Source organism: Acipenser ruthenus, chromosome 41, assembly GCF_902713425.1.
Source record: "Acipenser ruthenus chromosome 41, fAciRut3.2 maternal haplotype, whole genome shotgun sequence".
In the NCBI taxonomy this organism is placed as follows: domain Eukaryota; kingdom Metazoa; phylum Chordata; class Actinopteri; order Acipenseriformes; family Acipenseridae; genus Acipenser; species Acipenser ruthenus.
Genome location: NC_081229.1, coordinates 5,276,419 through 5,296,854, shown reverse-complemented (window position 1 = coordinate 5,296,854; position 20,436 = coordinate 5,276,419). Strand labels below are relative to the sequence as shown.

Genomic DNA, 20,436 nt, shown 5'->3' with positions numbered 1-20,436 from the left:
GAAACATCATCTGTAATTGACAAAACCAGGACTGGAAGACCCAAAAACCTGTCTAACAAGGATGAGCAATACTTGAAGATAATATCCTTAAAGGAATAGAAAGAAGACAAGCATTGAATTGACAACAGAACTGGCAGAAGGCACAGGTGTCGTCCATCAAATCAACAGTACGAAGGTCACTCTTGAAATCAGGACTTAAAGGGTGTGTTGCAGTAATACTGCTGTTAAGAAAGGGGGACAAGACTAAAAGGATAAAATATCCACAAGAACACAGAACTTGGACTATGGAACAATGGTCAAAGGTGCTTTGGACTGTTGATGGATGGACAACGACACCTGTGCCTTCTCTGTACTTGTTGATTATGCTTCAGATACCACATCTTGAAACTCAAGTGATAGGAGCTATTTCACTCAATGTTTTTCCTTCTTTATGCAGGTCAAGGTGGTTATAATAGTAGAACACACTAGTGGAGGCTTTGAGTAAATTGTTGATGCTCATAATGCATCAGAGTAGAAAAATGCAACATGGCTATGACTTTTTCACAGCAGAGTATGTGTGTGTGTATATATATATATATATATATATATATATATATATATATATATATATATATGCTTGAATTGTATACATATTCTTGTTCTTGTTCTTGTTGTTATTATTATTATTATTGGTATTGGTATCTCTTCTTTAACCCCACTGACTTTTAAAGGGATACTTTACATGATCATCATGCTCTTAATATTTGATTTTTAAAAGTTTTCCATAGGAAAAGTTTAGCAAAGTGTAAAAAAGCCGAGTAAATGCACAGTAAGAATAGTAAAGCACAGAAAAGGTAACATGGCAAACCAGCGTAAACTATGATAAATGCAAAGTGTAACCATGGGAAAATTCACCTTCACTTTTCTAATTTTCACGTTTTAGGATTCTCTGTCGTTGTTTCTACTTGGATCATTTTCTGATTATTCCAGCAAAATGACTGATTGTGGGGAAGTATATAAGCGTTACACCATGGCTTCCCCACCTCCCCACAGTCTTTTTTTCTGGAATAGTTAGTAAGCATGGCAGGTAATGATCTAAGCAGAAACAGCAATAGAAAGACATACAGAACCGATATAATAGGATCTTAAACAGGGAAGAAATTAAATATCAGGAACATTTGGTATGCCTTTAAGGTCTAATTCTACAGTATTTAGATTACATTATTTATTTATTTATTTATTTATTTATTTATTACCTGTCAATCAGAATTTTAAATCTGAAGAAATGTGGTCAGAAACTTCAAAGGTTTTTTCTTAGTTTCATGAAATCTTTGCTATATATATATATATATATATATATATATATATATATATATATATATATATATATATATACTGGTGCACAAAAGAAATGCAACACTCAGGTCTAATGGATTTACTCAAATATTTTAAACATAGATATCAAACAAAATCACAGAAAATGTGAACAAAAATACAGATCAAAGAATCATGATAAGTTTTCAGTATGAAACGTGACACGCAGTCAGAATGAAAACATTACAAAGTTAGTGTCGGGTATGACCTCCCTGAGCATTAACACAATCCTAGCAGTGTTGACGCATAGACCTGATCAGCCTCTGGATAGACTGCTGTGGGATGTTCCACCACTGTTCCTGTGCAGCTGTGTCAGCTGGCGAAGGTTGACAGGTCGCAGTTGTCTCCTGTGGATGGCACTGGCAGTTTGGTCCCACAGATGTTCTATTGGACTCAGGTCAGGAGAAAAAGCTGGCCACGGCAAGACCTCGACATTTTTTTCTTGAAGTTGTGCAATTGTAATCCTAGCATCATGTTTTCTTGCATTGTCCTGCTGGAAAATCGACACTTTCAGATTGGCTTGCAGGAACGGAAAAACTGTTACCTCAAGGACTTCATCAACATATCACTGAGCAGTAAGGTTGCCCTCAATCTGCACCAAAGGCGTTCTTGTGTTAGAGGAGATTCCTCCCCACATCATCACATTTTCACTGCCGCATCAGTTGGCTTGAACAACGCAACAGTCAGCATAACGGTCATGGGCCGATGTGGTGACCCTCTGCCTTCCAGGATGTGACCTGTCAATCACAGAGCCAGTGTCCTGCTTCCTCTAGACTAGTCTGCTGATTGTTAAAGCAGAAGATCTCATTCTCTGGGCAACTTCTCTCACAGACAGGCCGCCTTCAATCATGCCGATAGCAGGCAGGCGATCTTCATTACTCAAGCGGGGCATGGTCGTGTCTTTTGCTGTTCTTGCGTTAATTAAAATCATGTCTTTTCGAATAGCAATTTATACAGATTCTTAATCAACTCATTTTGGCAATTTGAACTCAACTCAAATAACAAACATTGAGTACTTGGCATTTTTATGAAATCACATGACTTGAGCTCAGTATTATTTTATCCCAAGGAACAATACTACTCAAACAATCAACAAACCTGTCTGCTCACTATTTAAAATGTAAATAACATTATGTATGTGCCCAATGAGCTATTGATTAAAACTTAGACTGTTGCGTTTTCATTGTGCATCAGTACAATATATATATATATATATATATATATATATATATATATATATATATATATATATATATATAGAGTAGGTGGGGCTGGCAGAGTTGAAAGGTCACATTGCCACATGATTTGAAAGGAATGAGGAAGACAGTTCAGTCCTGGCACTTAGAATTCTCAAGCTCAAAGGCAGCTTTTATCAATGGATCCTCAAACTGAAGTGCCAAAGAATAAGGTATGTTTACCATTCGATTATTGTATTAGATGCCAGCAGAAAATGAACAAAAACAATGGTGCCCTCCACTTTCATGTGCTAGTGGGGACCTTGTTTAATTACAGCTGCAGTGGCCCCATATTCAAAACAGTATTCACAATTCTATTGTATTCTGTTCTATTGTATTCTATTCTGTTCTATTCTATTCTATTCTATTCTATTCTATTCTATTCTGTTGGACAGAGAGACTTGCATGTAGTGGCAAGCTGGTGTCAGGGTGAGCTTGTGTAAACTAAGGAAATATGAAGTGATCAAACACCAAGAAGGAATTATACTGTAGTGTAGAATATGAAAGGACTGTGGGGCAGCTGTAGAGCTACTTAGAACTTTCATACCAGTGCCAGTCAGTCTTCCCAGCTGGGTATCTGGTTACAATATAATCTGGGTCATAAACCACTGTCAGTGGCAATTCTTCTGAAACCAGAACATGTTTTTTCATTTAACATTTTACATCACATTACTTTAAAAGCATGTTTAAGAAAAACTGAAATAGTGTAGATTTCTTTTATATTGTCTATTATTGTTTACATGTTGCAACAGTGCCACCCATACACATGGCCAAATGCTGTAATTGCAGCTTCTGTTAGTATTAGTCCTGTAGTCACCCCATGAGATTTGCATGGACCAGCACATTAAAAAATGTGCAATTCTGACTAAGGATTTAAATGATTTCAACCCCTGAAAATGAACCAGGGAAGAGGTGATCACAGAACACAGCAAACTGCACCATGAACATTGCATTTGTGTTTATCAGTTAAAAACTACAATCAGAAGCCCTATTTATATTACATATCAGATTGATGTCTCTGGAATCATTTCAGACTCCAGTTGCGCAGCAGTTTGATCCATTCCAGGTGTACAAATGTGCCACGTGGGTTTTGTCAAGCACAGTCTTGTGCAAGGAAAGTCTTGAGCCATATACAACATGTTAAATGCTTGTTAGGAGACCAAGCAGTGCTGAATAGATACTATGTATAGTAGAAGTACACATTAGATGCAGTACTGTAGGTTATATTGGGATCATTAACTATTACTGCCATTTAAGATGACTGGACTATACTGGTATTACATTGTAGCTGCAGTTTACTGTCCCTAGACTAGAATTACATTGTAACTGCAGTTTACAATTGATAGACTAGACTTACATTGTAATTGCAGGTTAATATAATGACATTGTAACTGCCGTTGAAGATCACCACACTAGGCTAGAATTACCCTGTAATTGCAGTTTAATAACTACTAGAATGACATTGTTTATTGTGGTTTAAGATATAATTTACTAGAATAACATTGCTATTGCAGTCTAACATCACTATAGTGCACAGGAATTACTTTGAACCTGCAGTTTAGGATCATGCTATAATGTATTCTGCAATTTTGCCAAAGTTGGAGGAATGATTTAAAAACATGTAGAATTTCCTGTTAGTTTATTATTATTATTATTATTATTATTATTATTATTATTATTATTATTATTATTATTATGGAGGTGATTGTCCAGAAAGTTTCGAACAAACCCGATGTCTCGCTCTCTCTGTGTGAAACTGTCTGTCTGTCCATCTGTTTTATTGTTTTAATAAATAAGAATTCATTAATTAAGCTATTTTGTTTGATACGTGAATCTTCAATTCCCTTTAAATAAACTGACCTCTAGTAACTGCTAGAACAAGGCACACCTCTGAATATTTCTTTCTTTCTTTCTTTCTTTCTTTCTTTCTTTCTTTTTCATAATCAATTGTGATTGGAACAGCCTTTCTTTAGCACAAATCCATGTGAGTATCTAATCTGGGGCTTATTCTGGGTCTGTCTGTTTCTATGTCACATTATATTGAGATGAAACTTGGTTAGGACATTCTTCAGCACTGGTGATAATGTGTATGGTAGGGTCTGTCTGTCTGTACAGTATGTCACACTATGTTGAGATCTGTTTATCTCATTGAGATGAAACTTGGTTAGGACATTCTTCAGCACTGGTGATAATGTGTATGGTAGGGTCTGTCTGTCTGTCATGCTTGATTTTTCTTTTCTTTTTTACATGAATCTAGAGATTAACCTCATATTCTATAAGATCACTAATGTGATAAGTACATTTCCTAAATTATTGAGAGTACACTACCTGTGGGACATGTGTTTTTTTAAGCAACATACTTGATTATAAACTTGGAAACAAAAGATCACATGACTTGGTTCCAGATTTCCATTAATTTCAGGCAGACAAGATTTACAAATCTTGCCTGATAAACAGGTTGCGGATTGTAGAGGGGATCACAATATTCATTGCAGTAGGGATTTTGTCGGGATCAATAAATGATGCTGAATTGTACAGAAGGGCTGGATTAGACGGGTTTCCAGTATGTGAGGCTCCTGTCTGTCTGCATGTCACACTGTGGATCTAGGTTATGCTGTTCCACTTTCTTTTCTCCCCATGATAGTGCCGGTAGCTCGCCTCTGTGGTTTGAGATTTTCTTTCTCATTCCTCCTCTCTACAAAAACACAGTGTAGGCAAACTGGCTGTGCTGCCTTGTCTTGCTATTTATATCTGGCCCTATTCTTTCACATTATATGCTGGTGTCATGGGGTTTGGGTGGGTAAGCGCAGTCTGTATCAACATACAACAACTGCAATTCAGCATTGAACAAAAACACATACAGCATCCTGTAAAAAACACCTTTGCTGGTTAGTGTGTGTGTGTGTGTGTGTGTGTGTGTGGTGGGGGGGGGGGTTTCCCCTCTTACTCAGACCCCTTGTTCACTAAATATCTCACTATCCTTTAATATATAATCATGTTTCTTGAGATTAGCGGTGTTGCAGACTACAGTTCACACATTTAGGTCAATACTTAAGAAAAGGAAAAAACGATCCTTCACTGTAGTACTTTGTTATTGAAGGTGCTTTATACAACCGGCCACAGATCCTAAGAAAGGGTCCAGACAGTGTATGTAACACCGGCTAGAGCAACCCAAGTAAGAGGCAGCGCCATCTAGTGACCAGATACTTTGGGACACGTTTCTGTCAATACACAGCTGAGCACTAAGAGGCGCTGGCTCTTCTATTTTCATCTATAAAGACACTTTGGCTGATCTAGCCTATGTTACACACACACACATCAATGATATGGTGCGTTGATGTGGTAAACTGGAGGGTAAAATTGGCCCCACCCCTTCGATGGATTCTTTCCAATCATTAACCAACCACCCCACTTTATATTACTGTAATTATATATATATAATTCAATTTTTGTTTTTCTGATAGTATTTTGATTTGAATTTACATCTGTAGATTCCCTTTGTTTATTTGTAAAATATAAAAACGATTACAAATTGTTCACAACCAATAACCAACCACCCCTATTGAGTGACATGCTTTCATCCATTAACATGACCTAGAAGACACTGCTGAGGTGAAATGACTGAGGAAGTGAAGTACAGGACAGTCAAAAAGCACGGCTTCCAAACAGAGTCTTCTTAACTCAGCGTAGGACCAGATAGCATGTTTTAAAATGAAAATACGTCGATGCTATTTCTTTCAAAACCGCACATTTGAGACCTATGTAGCTAATGAAAGTGCAATGCACATAAAAGTATAGTAATTGTAGCTAACAATATAGTTCAATAAATCTTAGCTGTTTTGTACTTCCATAAGCTCCATATGTCTCAAATGAGCTGTTTTAAATAAACACATGTTACAGCACACATGTATTTTATTTTGGTATTGCTCTAGGTTACAGGAAGTGCTCAGTTTTGAAGCACTGTATTTCTGGGTCATTTCACCTCAGCAGTGTCTTCCGGGTCAAAGCATGTTACTGGCTGACAGCATATCACTCAACATGGGAAGCAGCTGATTGGTTATTGACAGGAAAGAAGCCAGTGAATGGGGTGGGGATGATTTCTCTTTCCAGGTGAAACGCTTTGCTGAAAATTTCAGAATGCCGTGAGGGTAACCCAGTAACAGAGCCTGAACAAGAAGCTGAAATTCGCCGCCAAGTAAGCAAGTCGAAACCGCAGGCCACCGGTCGAGTAGCCGGGGGGTGGGTTTGTTTATAGAGTAAAGATAAGTTCAGGGATGTTGGATTCCCTTAAAAGTGTAGCGAGATGTCTAAACGGGACCTGCATGTATTAAGGAGTAGTACGTGTCGTTTTCACGGTACCTTCTATTTTATAGTTTTTTGTACAGTGTTTTATTTTGCATTTCGTACACAGTGTTGTATGTACTCCATGTGCTACCATTGCTGGTTTTGTCATGTGAGGCTGTGTATGCAAATAAATCCTGCTCGTCTGAGGGGTGTATCAACGGCAACCTCCTTCTCGATCTCCTGCCTGTCAGCAAGCATCAAATACGCACCCATACGGCAGACGGCTACCCTGTTACACTAACAAACAGTTTCCTAAAACCTAGTGTAGGACCAGATATCCTGTTTTAAACTGAAAATAAGTGTTTGCTATAATATGTTTTTCTTTCAAAACTGCACATGGGAGACCTCTACAATGAACAGAAATGTCATGGTATTATTGTGTGAGCTACAATCACTTGAGATGAGCAGCAGTGTTGTTTGGTACTGGCTGGCCTCTCTCTCTCTGTTGTTGTTCATGCTGTGTGCCCACGGTTGGCTCACTAATTGATTGTGATTCCACAGCGCTGCTCTCTCTGTGTTAAACTGCCCATCTGTGCTGGCAGTCTGGGCAGTGTGCAGCGTCACGCCAGCCCCTAGTCGCTCGCAAGCTGTGCATTCAGACTACAGGACGAGTCTGAAATCTTCCCTGATTACTAGCAACGTAATGCGTTGCATTGCACACTGCTGAGGAGAAGCCCACTGAGTTTTTACCAGGCTGTACTCTCCATAGAGGTATGGTTGACCCGCTTTAATAAATCATACCTCAGGCACCTCTTGGCATTCGCTTCAACTGACTGTGTTACATTAAAATCGGCTGAATACCTCAGCCACTAACAGTGTTCTCTTCATCCACCTTTTCCCTCTTTTCAATGAAAATGACAATGGACTAAATAAACGATGGTCATGAATTGAAAAGAAATATAGCTATATTTTTTTATATTAATGATAAATCAGTACATAATAGTTGTATTACTACAAATGCGATTGAAATAGTTGTCTTGTTAAGCAGTCTGAATGGTTTTCTGAATTCTTTGACACTAACGTTAAGATCTGCTGACCCCACGTGCCTCAGTTTGGAGTCAGCAGAGTCGAAAGGTCACAATATCACATGATATCAATGAACCAGGAAGATTAAAATATAGGTTAAGGAAAAAAATATACTGCTGCACCTCAAGAAGCACAGACTTTGCTTCTGTTTTCCCCACTGTTGGCACTTGTAGAGCACTCGAAATCCAGCTCAGATATAACAAGATCCATTAACAGGGTCCAGGGCGAGTGAGTCTAAATTACTCAAATACTGTGTTTTTTTCCTATTTTGAAGTCTGCCATAGACATACTTATTGCATATGTAAAACATGCTAGATCAGCCAAAATGGTCTTTGCATTAGTAAGTACCGAGCACTTGATCTGAAGAGGCAGATCACTAGATGGCACTGTCTCTTCCTGTTACAAAGACACCTTGGCGGATCTAGCGCCTGTGTTACATGTGCCCTTTAATAGGATAAATCAGAAAATAAATAATCTTAAAAAAATAACAACCAATCATTTGTTGATTGAATGCTTCCTAATCCTCAAATGATCAGTTAACATTTCCAAAGCAGCTTTTCTTGCAGAGCTATATGTGATTGGAATGAGGAGAGCTTTTGCTGCAACATGAACAGCCTCTATACAGTAAACAGTACAGTATTGACGCACCCTGCGGCTTCAGCCATTCAGTCAGTCATTTAGCTGTCATTTACTCCATTAACTTTCAATAACGAGACGGATCAGAGCAATAATACACTCGGTAAAGCAAGCAGACTCGGTTCTCAAGTCCCACATTGTTTTGCTCTTGGTCTTTTTGTTTTCTTTATTTTCAGTACAAAAGATAACATACAGCATCAAATCGTGTCTTCCAACACAAGCAAATAATAATCAGTTTAAACATATAAATTCAGGATGACTGGGGGGGGGGGGGGGCATTTGCTCCCCTCACGATTGTCTCTGTGTCTCTATACTAATATATCTACAGTCCTGCAGCGGCAGCGTCTTTTGAACCCACAGGTTCATCATGTGTCCTGGTCTAGCGCAGCAGCAGCTTTTCAATGTATTGGCAGAGGCAGGGTGCATTAGCCCTCCAGGCATGCAGGTGGCGCTGTTCACGAGGCAGTCTCTGAGCCACTAGGAGCTTCACGTACACAGCACTGTAGGTGAGTAGCAGTTGATAAGCCATTTCCTGAAAGCAAACAAACAAACATCAAAGATACATAAACAAAAATTATAACTACAGATTAATATTGGAACCCAGGCTTCCAGAGAAAGGTAAAAGGCTAGTCTAGTACATTAACATTAACCCACCAGTGCCACCTAGCGGTCCAGATCAGCACTGCTTCAGCGTGTGCAGGCTCTCTCACCTGAGCTGACCCTGTGGGGACCAGGCTTTTGATGACGGTGAGCTCTGGTTTCCCCTTCAGCCTCTTGGAGGCACTGCGTCCTGTTTCAGCCTCGTCACCAAGCAACAAGGATGTCTCCTCCGAGTCTGTGACCTCTGACCTCTCGTTGGGGTTGTCCGCCTTGACATGCGTGACCAGATGCAGGTGTGATAGTTTCTGACGAAGCTTGGACTGGGAAAGCGGGAGAGAGCATTCCTTATGCACGGTTACCATGGTAAAAAAATGTGGTCAAGCATGGCAAAAGTACAGTAAAGCAGAGAGCGATGGTAAATGCATAGCTAGGTACTGTAAAAATCACTGGGGAAAACAGCAAAATCACAGTGGCAGACAGAGGGGAGAGAGGAGATAAAGGGGGGAAAGGGAGTATGAGATGAACAGTGGGGAGAGACGGAGAGGGAGAGACAGACAGGAGAAAAGGAGGGAGATAGGAGATAGAGAGGGGAAGGAAGCAGAAGAAAAGCGAGGGAACTGAGTGAGTGAGGGGAAGAGGAGTCAGGGAGAGTATATTGTAAAATGTATTGCAGCCTGCAGCCCTCTTTCAATACACCTATTCTGGTTATGTTGTTAAATATCTGTATTTAATACAAGAACCTGAAGTTTGAGAACGAGAAGTTCAGCCCTTAAGGCTTGTCCCTTCCTAGCACCCCACCTGCCCCGACTGGAGGATCTAAGTTAATAGTTCTGGTGTTTTTTTAAATGTCCCCAGAGTTTACTAATACTTGACAGAGGTCTCATACCAATAAAGACCCTTTTGAAATTGATTATAAGTCACGTCACCACTGGTCCTCGGGACCCCCAGTGTCTTCTGGTTTTCATTCCAACTGAGCTCTCAATTATTTAACTAAACCCTCAATTACTTAACTAAACGAATACTTTGCTTAATTAAGTCTTTTAATTGTTTTCAGCTCTTAAACAGTTGGACATTTCAAGTTAACTGTAAGACCGTATCAGTAACTTGAAATCTGCAATTTTTTTAGGAGCTGAGAACAATTAAAAAGGTCTAATTTAAGCAAATACAGTCCAATTAAGGGTTTAGTTAAGTAACTGAGAGCTCAGTTGGAATGAAAACCAGACGACACAGGGGTCCCCGAAGACCGGGCTTGAGAACCACTGATATAGCTCATGAAGGGAGATGGAAAGGGAGCCTGCGTGTGTGCAGGGCAGTGCTGATATAGCTCATGAAGGGAGATGGAAAGGCAGCCTGCGTGTGTGCTGTGGGTGTGTGTGTGTGTGTGTGTGCAGGGCAGTGCTGGTATAGCTCATGAAGGGAGATGGAAAGGGAGCCTGCGTGTGTGCTGTGGGTGTGTGTGTGTGCAGGGCAGTGCTGATATAGCTCATGAAGGGAGATGGAAAGGGAGTCTGCGTGTGTGCTGTGAGTGTGTGTGTGTGCAGGGCAGTGCTGATATAGCTCATGAAGGGAGATGGAAAGGGAGCCTGCGTGTGTGCTGTGAGTGTGTGTGTGTGCAGGGCAGTGCTGATATAGCTCATGAAGGGAGATGGAAAGGGAGCCTGCGTGTGTGCTGTGAGTGTGTGTGTGTGTGCAGGGCAGTGCTGATATAGCTCATGAAGGGAGATGGAAAGGCAGCCTGCGTGTGTGTGCAGGGCAGTGCTGATATAGCTCATGAAGTGAGATGGAAAGGGAGCCTGCGTGTGTGCTGTGGGTGTGTGTGTGTGCAGGGCAGTGCTGGTATAGCTCATGCAGGGAGATGGAAAGGCAGCCTGCGTGTGTGCTGTGAGTGTGTGTGTGTGCAGGGCAGTGCTGGTATAGCTCATGAAGGGAGATGGAAAGGGAGCCTGCGTGTGTGCTGTGAGGGTGTGTGTGTGTGTGCAGGGCAGTGCTGGTATAGCTCATGAAGGGAGATGGAAAGGGAGTCTGCGTGTGTGCTGTGAGTGTGTGTGTGTGCAGGGCAGTGCTGATATAGCTCATGAAGGGAGATGGAAAGGGAGCCTGCGTGTGTGCTGTGAGTGTGTGTGTGTGCAGGGCAGTGCTGGTATAGCTCATGAAGGGAGATGGAAAGGCAGCCTGCGTGTGTGCTGTGAGTGTGTGTGTGTGCAGGGCAGTGCTGGTATAGCTCATGAAGGGAGATGGAAAGGGAGTCTGCGTGTGTGCTGTGAGTGTGTGTGTGTGCAGGGCAGTGCTGATATAGCTCATGAAGGGAGATGTAAAGGGAGCCTGCGTGTGTGCTGTGAGTGTGTGTGTGTGTAGGGCAGTGCTGATATAGCTCATGAAGGGAGATGGAAAGGCAGCCTGCGTGTGTGTGCAGGGCAGTGCTGGTATAGCTCATGAAGGGAGATGGAAAGGCAGCCTGCGTGTGTGCTGTGGGTGTGTGTGTAGCACAGTGCTGTTCTCACCTGCAGCTTGCCGCTTGTGAAACTCATCTCCTCCAGGAGCTCAGTCAGTCTCACCTGGCAGTCCGACAGGTCGAAATAAACCAAGAACAGCTGGAGGGGTCGGGGCTCAAGGAAAGAAACTTTAGTCAAGTTTATCACTGTGTTGTTTTACTGTACTTTTGCACTTTCCCTTGCTTTTCCTGTGTCTATACTATGCATGGTTCCAGTGTTTCCCCCGCAGTTCAGTAAAGTAAAGTTCAAACCACTGAAGAGTAGTTTATGATGTTTGCAGTCATTTGCAGTGGTTCAAATGGAGAGCACTATATCCCTTCCAACACATGTTATTGGACATATTCTACTTCTCAAATACATTTGTTTGGATTGTGGACAGTATTTAATTGTTTTCAAAGTAAATACATTAGTTTTAAAAGTAAAGTGCTGAGGAATGGCACATGGAACAGCAGTCTTTCTGTTCTATGTTCAATGGCTGTTCATATGTCTTGTTATCAAATGGATCTTAAGGCAACCATTTCAGTTGGTCCACACGTGTGAGCTGCCAAATTGTCTTGATTTAATTCAGTATTATTTATAAAGGATATTCAATTATTATAAAATGGCTCCTATGTGTTGTCCAGTAAGTAAGGCAGATTTAGAATCCATTTTAATCCAAGTCACAGCTTCACAGTACCACCCATATGCAAGTTAACACGGTATTTGAGCCCAGTGTTTTTTCTCCATGTAATGGTTTTCTCCTGCTTTCTCATGCAGTTACCACAGTTCACCCTGGTCTGCCATGTTTATAATATGCTTCACAATTCTTTACAATGCTTACCTGTGCTTTACTATGCTTTCACTGTGCTTTATTACACTGGATTGCCTCTTGCAACTCGATTACAAACCTACGGGTGTGAGGGCTTGTAGTGTTCAAGCTGCATCACTTTGGAACGCACTTCCAGAATGCTGAGTCTGTCAGTATTTTTAAATCTAAGCTCAAAGGCCTTTCACTATCAAGCAGTCTGGATGCTTGCACATGAAAGATGTGATATAAATGAAATGGGTGTGGTACAGCATGATACAGGCACGTTGCTTCACTATTACTGTGTTTTATAAGAGCCAGTAAACTCAGGACCGGATTCGGCTAGTTGATCCGATTGCGATGAGAAACCAAGCTGAACCGCATTGTAACAGATTTGCATGCAGTGGTGTAAGCTGGAGAGAAGCCCCTGCCTGGGCTGCTGGAAGGATACTTGGTGCAGGCTGGTGCATTGGCTCACTGTGTCAGACAGCCCCGCCAGGACCTTGTGCTTACACAGCCCTTCATTAGCACGGATCAGCCGCACGTCCGTGTTCATATTGATCTGGGAGATAATGAGCAGAAGACATGGAATTCAGATTTCTGCATGGTTTAGAATGTCTTTACACGTTGCTGTAATTCTATTGAGTTTACTACAGTCATTTTGCATGATAAATTAGCAGTTTTCACCCATGCATCTCCCACTTATACTATGCATTCACTATAGTTTTTAGCATGTTTCGCCATGTTTTTAAATATAATTTACCATACCTCTCTGTGCTGTATTACACTTTGCTATGCTTCACTGTGCTTTTACACCAAAGTTTACCCTTGTTTGCCATGTTTTTGAATATGCTTTACCATACATCATTATTCTTTACAAAGCTTACCTATTCTGCACGTGCTCACACGATGTGTTATTACACTTTGCTACGTTTTTATTACAGTAAAGTTTTTGAAGGGTTGCTCTTGTAAAGCCTGATAGAACTACAGCAACCTGACACACACACTTCTATTTTACAGAGTGAGCAGCTTCAGATGTCATTGTATTTATGTTGTTTTGGTTTTGTGATGTTTACAGTCATTCTGAGTGGTTCTCAGTTGGTTATACTCAGCTGGCCTCATCCAGAGAGTGCCAAGTGGATTCTGATACAGAGAAATATGATTTTAGTATTGGAAGTGCAACAGAACCACTTGGAATGATTGTAAATATCATAACAAGGTAAGGGGGGCGTGTGAAGCTGTTTGATGTGGTACCTGATGGGTGTGTCGATTGAGAAGGAGCAGGACCATTGCAGTCAGGAGCACAGAGAGGAGGCTGAGAGACAGGCAGAACAGCCAGAAGAAGCTCCCCAGACTGCCGTGCAGGAAGAGGTGAAAGGTCGAGTACAGCCCACACCAGGTCACCAGGTACAGCAGCTAGACACACAGAGAGACACACAAAGAGGATTTAACCTTAAGTTTACCACTTCAGTGCTACTGGCGCGAGTTTCTCCTGCTGCACTTTTGTTTTTAATAAATATTCTCACCACGACACACACAGCACCTGTAGGACACCACACATTATTCAGGGAACGTGGCAGTTGATTCTGAACTGAACCATTTCATGACCAGGGGGGGTAAGAACATGAAAGAGGCCTTGGTTAACGTTACTTTAAAGGGGGGTCTGTGATAATGTTGCTGGTGCTCGAAAATGTAAAAAAATAATCAAAGAAGCCTTAGTTTGCACTTCTTAAAGACATGATATGCTGGTTCTAACAAGAGGTATGAAAATAGATTCAAAAGCCATGGAGAGCACTCTTTTGAAGTCATGCTGGTGGCAGTGCAGTATTAGTATTGAAGGCAGACAGCAGAGTTTTCACTGACCGGAGCGAGGAAGAGATGGAAAAGGGTGGAGTTGAATAAAAGGTATCGCTTCACTTCAGGTTTGTCAAGAGAGCTGTGAAGAGGCTGGTCCAAATCTTCAGCAGGGATCTGAAAGGAAGACATGCACGCACACACAGAGACAGACACACACGCACACACACACACAGAGGCACAGACACACAGACACGCACACACACAGACAGACAGACAGACAGACACACATGCACACACAAACATAGACAGACAGACACACAAACACAGAGACAGACACACACACACACACACAAGAAAAACCCTCATTTTAATGATCTCTCATGACATAGTAATGAGTCCTGATGACTGAAACAGACAATGAGAATATAAACAATAATAAGGCCTGACTGATATTTCCAACTCATACCAATCTGTACTAGGTCCTAATTGTTTTTTTCACTTCACCAAATGATGTAAGTAAAAATATGCTCAATAAATTACAAATGCTGTTTATCATGGGCATACCAGAGCAGCTGACTTTGAGAAGGGGGCTGGTTGATTATCTTCGCTGTGGTTTACTACACTCTGCTGTGCTTTAACCACATGACGCCCCAGTGAAGTTTTAGAAGGAGGTGGTTCACAACACTCCGCTGTGCTCTCAGCAGTAATATCAAAGCAGTTCACTGAGAAAGGTACAGAGGGCTCTCTAGTACTCACCTGTATCCCCTGCCTCGCCAGGAGCCCACGACACAACTCAATATTGAACCCAGGAGCCCAGCAGGAAGAAATGGAGGGGAGGATGAGCAGCACCTGCCCATTGTACAGGCCTGAAACACACAGCGAGAGTCAGGAGGGGACTGAGAGGAGACACGAGAAGAATCTAGGGACCAATTTCTCAAAGACTGTCCTCCAGCAAGCTTTAATTAATGCCTATTAATTAATTAGAGAAAATCACCTGTTGATTTTACAAACCTAGAACCATTTCGAAATACTACACAAGACTTTGTAAATTCAACAACAAATGTATCAACTGGTTTGTATTATACTGTAGCCTTGCAGAGGTGTGAATGGTGCTAAAGGCAGCGGGTCAGGTAAAACCTACACATAGGGAAGAAAAAGTCAAATTTATCTGAAGTGTTATTGTGTTTATTATACTGAGTATGTACAGTAATAAAGTTTTTTTTATACATTCATATTGTTTTGTCATTTTAGTTTTTTTTTTTAGGTACATCATTAGATTATTTACAGTAACTCTGTAATACAGCACACTGTCTAATCCAGCACAATTTTCCGGTCCCAAGCGATGCTGGATTGTACAGGTTTTACTGTACTTGCAACCAGGGACGCTGGAACTAGGGGTACTGGGGGTGCGGCAGCACCCCTGGCTTTGCATGGCTTCCATCACATACAGGGTTACAGTTTTGTTCAATGGCTTTCAGCACCCCCACTTTGCAGTTCCAGTGCCAGTGCTTGCAAGCCCTCTCGCATTGCATTGACTGAGGCCTGAGCCGAAAGGTTTGTCTGCTTCGTTAGGATCCTTTACCTTCGTGCTGCTCCGATACCGGGCTGGAGAGATCTGATGATGTGATGCTGTTTGCAGGATCATAGTGACTGAGCCCCACAGAGCCTGCAGGATACAACAACACTGTAAATGCCGCGGCTCTGTCCTTATCAAACACTGACCCGCTTTTTTCTTGCTTTACAATACACTTTGTGTTAATTAATTAACAATGGTTGGGGCAGTAGTGTGGAGTAGTGGTTAGGGCTCTGGACTCTTGACCGGAGGGTTGTGGGTTCAATCCCAGGTGGGGGACACTGCTGCTGTACCCTTAAGCAAGGTACTTTACCTAGATTGCTCCAGTAAAAACCCAAATGAATAAATGGGTAATTGTATGTAAAAAATAATGTAATTGAATGTAAAAAAAATAATGTGATATCTTGTAACAATTGTGAGTCGCCCTGGATAAGGGCGTCTGTTAATAAATAAATAATAATAATAAACAGTGCCCACGCCCCCTGGTGCAAGACAGAGGAAGTGAATAAGTCCCTCATAAGGATAATTTCCCTTAAATGAGTGTGTTCATGGCAGTAACTAGCTATGAGGACACCGAGATCGTGTCCTCGGTTGTTTTTTTGCATCATCAATGCTGATGCTCATGTAAAAATTCTGATGAAATACAAAAGACTCCTCAATTTTCTCTGCTGGTTTGCCGTGTAACATAGATTTGGAGGTTGATTAGTAAATACCAAGCAGTCATATAAATACTGCAGCTATAGCTTGAAACCTCAATTTGATCTCAGTAGAATGTCAGCTCTGGTTATGGCCCTTCGTGTGTTAATGTGTTTTTTTTATATAGATTTAAACATTATAACATGTTAATAATGCATCTATAAACGTGTTATATAGGAAGTATTATTTGACCTGCTATAGCCATGCAGTGTTATAAGAATGTGTTACTCAGGCATTCATTAGACACCTTATAGTTATAAATTGACATGAAGCATGTTTTAAACAAATGTTCCTTGTTATTAATCATCAAAACCTTTAATAATGTACACCCATTATAAGTGGATAATGTGACCAAGTTAATAATATTAGGTAACTGGCTTACCATTGGACAACTGGAGAATGCCATTCTCTTCTCCTGATTGGGCGACAGCTGGTGATGTGCGGGGCTTAGAGGAGCTGTCAGGTGACCTCTCTGGCTGACCAATCATGTTCTCCATGTATTCTGAAAAAAAAAAAATAGAATTTCTATCTTCCAATAATGAAAGGGATCATTAAGTTAGTAAAATGGTCTGAATATAACAGAGCTGGTGAAAATATGAGAGAATCTGTGATCTATACGCTAAGCTTATCCTAATATGTTGGATATATTGAATAATACTGTATGGATAACACCAAAACTATGATTTTTACAGTACAAACAAGAAATATATCAATATTTAGCAAAATAAATAAAGGTTTCTATCAGTAAAAGCAAGGTAAAACTGCCAGAAAATACCATGCAAAAATACCATGGTAAACTTTCAAAAGGGATAGACACATATTGGATAATACTGTATATGGCCACTATTGAATATTTTTTTACTCAGAGATAGTTTCTTCTGTCTATATGCATTACCGCTGCCCCTCTGAGAATCAGTGTACCCACGGCACAATAAGTAAGCTAGTATCTGGAGCAGACCTTGTTTCAGTTTCACTGGGCCAGCTAGTTATTGCTAAACAGGAAGAGCTGCTCAACTGTCCCCAGGATGCAGTGCACACAAACAGACATCGTTACCTGAACAAGCCTGGGAGAATAGGGGGACTCCGAGGTTCAATGGGGGGTCCCAGTGCTTTTTCTTGTCAATATCTCCTCTTCACCCTCCTTGTTTTTTCTCTAGCGGTGTGAGGAATCAGTTCCACAGTTCCACTGCTGAGCTCTATTCATTCTGTGTTTTTCAACAAGAAAGAGGAAATGGGTTTCAAAGGGGAAGATCGAAATCATAGCCACTCCCTGCCTCGCACACAAACATAAACACAGCTTCCTGTGCGTCTGTGTGTTTCAGGGACTGTCACACACAGCCTTTCACAGAGATGGCCCAGGAGAACATTAAAATAAACCTATTTTCACCAAACAGCAAAACCCGATAATGTATTCTTTATGTAATGTATGAAAACTGATTTTACATTGTTTGATAAAAACAGCCTCAAACCCTTATCTTCAAATGATATTGCATTGCGCTTGTCATAAAGACAGCAGAGAATGACAGCTGTTGCTACAGTACTTACTCTTGTAGCTTGAAGCACAGTCTGCATGCAGACTCATGGAAATCATTCTTCCTTCTCTTTGCAGCGATTCTCTCATTGTGCTAAAGAATGTCCTAACCAAGTTCCGTCACAACAGGACTAAAAGCGACCACCCTATCCCTTCCCTCTCCCCCTGTCTCTCTACCTTGTGATTTCTCTCAGCCCACACAACAGGGATTAGCAGCTGAACTACAGCAACAGCACTGCAGCATGTGACTCTGAGAGGGGATCACATGACACCAGGAATGCAAACAGAACCACAAGCAAGGCACACCAGCCTCGGAGTGGGCTTAGCTTCCCTGATAAGAGTCTTCCATAGTAAAAGCATAAAAAAGTGCAATAAAGCACAGTGAAAGCATGGTAAAGTTCTCCATCATCAAAGCATTAGTTTACTGAGGAGGAGGAGTAGGACAGGGAGAGCGATTGAGGCCCCTGGTGGCCCTGTGTCTGTCTTGTACATTATAGAGCTACCACTAATACCAATTCCCTAGCCTCCATGTTTGCTAATATTATTTCTTTCTTTCTTAGCAGACACCCTTATCCAGGGCGACTTACAATTGTTACAAGATTTCACATTATTTTTACATACAATTACCCATTTATACAGTTGGGTTTTTACTGGAGCAATCTAGGTAAAGTACCTTGCTCAAGGGTATAGCAGCATTATCCCCCACCTGGGATTGAACCCACAACCCTCCGGTCAAGAGTCCAGAGCCCTAACCACTACTCCACACTGCTGCCCTATATTTGTAAAGGTGTACACACGCACACTAACTGCACTAAACAGAATCAGTATATGTGTAAACAGCACCACATGCAATGTGTTATTTGAAGCAGGTAATTTGCAGGTAACTCTTTGATTTAGTAAAGCACAAAGTGTTCAAGTAACAACAAAGCAGTCTGTAGTACTCAGCGAGATTAGTTGCTGATGTCTCTGGGTGTAGTTTATTTTAGTAAATGTCAGAATCATTAGAATAGGGAACTAAAGTGAAGCCCAGACACTCTCAACCCCCCTGCTAGTGAAGTGCAACACTCCTGAATTACTGACTAGGAGCAGCTGTCCTAGTATCTAATCTTAGCACCTGTTAGAGTTGAGGGTGTGTTTCTCGCGCACTTTTTTTTGCTCTGTCATACAAAGAGTGCAGGAGAAAGAACTCTCTCAAGTTGATTAGAGAGAGCCACCAAACACTTAGAAACATCTTATAAGTGATTAGATCTAAGTAAAAATCAGACAAAACATGATATTAATGTAATTGATCTGTTTAGAACACGTGGTTTAAATGTTTACAATTTGTTTATCATTATATTTTTATAATATTTATTGTATTTATATAGCGCTTTTTATACAAAAGTATTGTAAGCTCAGTAGTTGGTTATAACTGTTGTTGGTTAAATACTGCCCACTAGTGGGTTTCATCAGTAATTATTGTAGAGTATGTCACTTCCCGGGTTCGGGGAAAAAAAAGAAAATAAAGGGAGAGACGCCATTTTTGACTAAAAGGTTAAAGTTTTGTAATTGTTAACGCGTCCTTTGTTTAGTCTACAGTATTAGCTCTGTTTAAGCTGTAATGTTCTAAAACCCAGGAGAATATAATTGTGCCTTTGACCCAACAAACTGCCTTCGAGTCTTACGTATTTTACGAGGGGAGAGATAAAGAGAACAGACAAACAGAAGAGACGAGAGAGGGAGAGTAGGACAACCACGTAAGCAGCACGTAAATAACACATACTATAGTATCGCAAAACACTGTACAGTACATAGCAGAAAAAAAGAACAAACCACAATACATTTGTATAGCATGTCACACATACAACTGACACAGTCAGACCAATTAAATATACACATAGCAAGACAAAAACAGCAATTTTAAAGTTACATTAAAACTCACTAAGATATTTTATAAAAGTGCGTATTTAGTCTTGATTTGAAAACTGTAATGGTCCCAGCTTCCCTGACAAACGAAGGCAGAGCATTCCATAATTTAGGAGCTCTACAAGAAAAAGCCCTACCTCCCGTGTTGCTTTTGTTGATCCTAGGAATAACCAGCAGACCCGCATCCTGTGAACTCAGAGTGCGGTTTGGAAGATACAAGGTCAGTAACTTCTGCAAACTGACATTCTGAGTGTGAGATCTACAGCCTCACTGATATTCTGGTGTAGTTGCTGCTAATAGGTTTCAATAGGGACGTGACTTGCTATATTCCATTCAGGGTCAGGTTTAAGTACAGAGTGAGCTCCGATGATACCCTCATAATGAAAGTGAAGGCTGAAGCTCGCAGTGTTTGGTAGTGTTCAGGAATATGCTGTGGAAGCTGTCATGATACTGTGCTTAATACC

At 41.0% G+C, this 20,436-nt stretch overlaps 1 protein-coding gene across 3 annotated transcripts; it reads right to left on the bottom strand.

The window, feature by feature from the left end:
- Positions 1-8,712: 8,712 nt before the first annotated feature.
- On the bottom strand, positions 8,713-20,248 carry LOC131709096 (transmembrane protein 268-like). 3 transcript variants are annotated; one of them, XM_059010978.1, is made up of 11 exons: positions 20,110-20,248; positions 17,591-17,741; positions 16,919-17,038; positions 15,850-15,933; positions 15,024-15,133; positions 14,334-14,441; positions 13,725-13,886; positions 12,922-13,032; positions 11,696-11,785; positions 9,305-9,514; positions 8,713-9,126 (listed from the first exon to the last, which is right to left on the bottom strand). In XM_059010978.1, exons 3-11 carry the CDS (start codon positions 17,031-17,033, stop codon positions 8,974-8,976), a joined length of 1,143 nt encoding a protein of 380 aa, XP_058866961.1. In that variant the 5' UTR covers positions 17,034-17,038; positions 17,591-17,741; positions 20,110-20,248; the 3' UTR covers positions 8,713-8,973. The 3 variants fall into 3 exon arrangements, with proteins under 3 accessions (XP_058866961.1, XP_058866963.1, XP_058866962.1); XM_059010980.1 differs by lacking the exon at positions 20,110-20,248 and adding an exon at positions 19,989-20,011; XM_059010979.1 differs by lacking the exon at positions 20,110-20,248 and adding an exon at positions 18,082-18,257.
- Between the last annotated feature and the right edge of the window lie 188 nt (positions 20,249-20,436).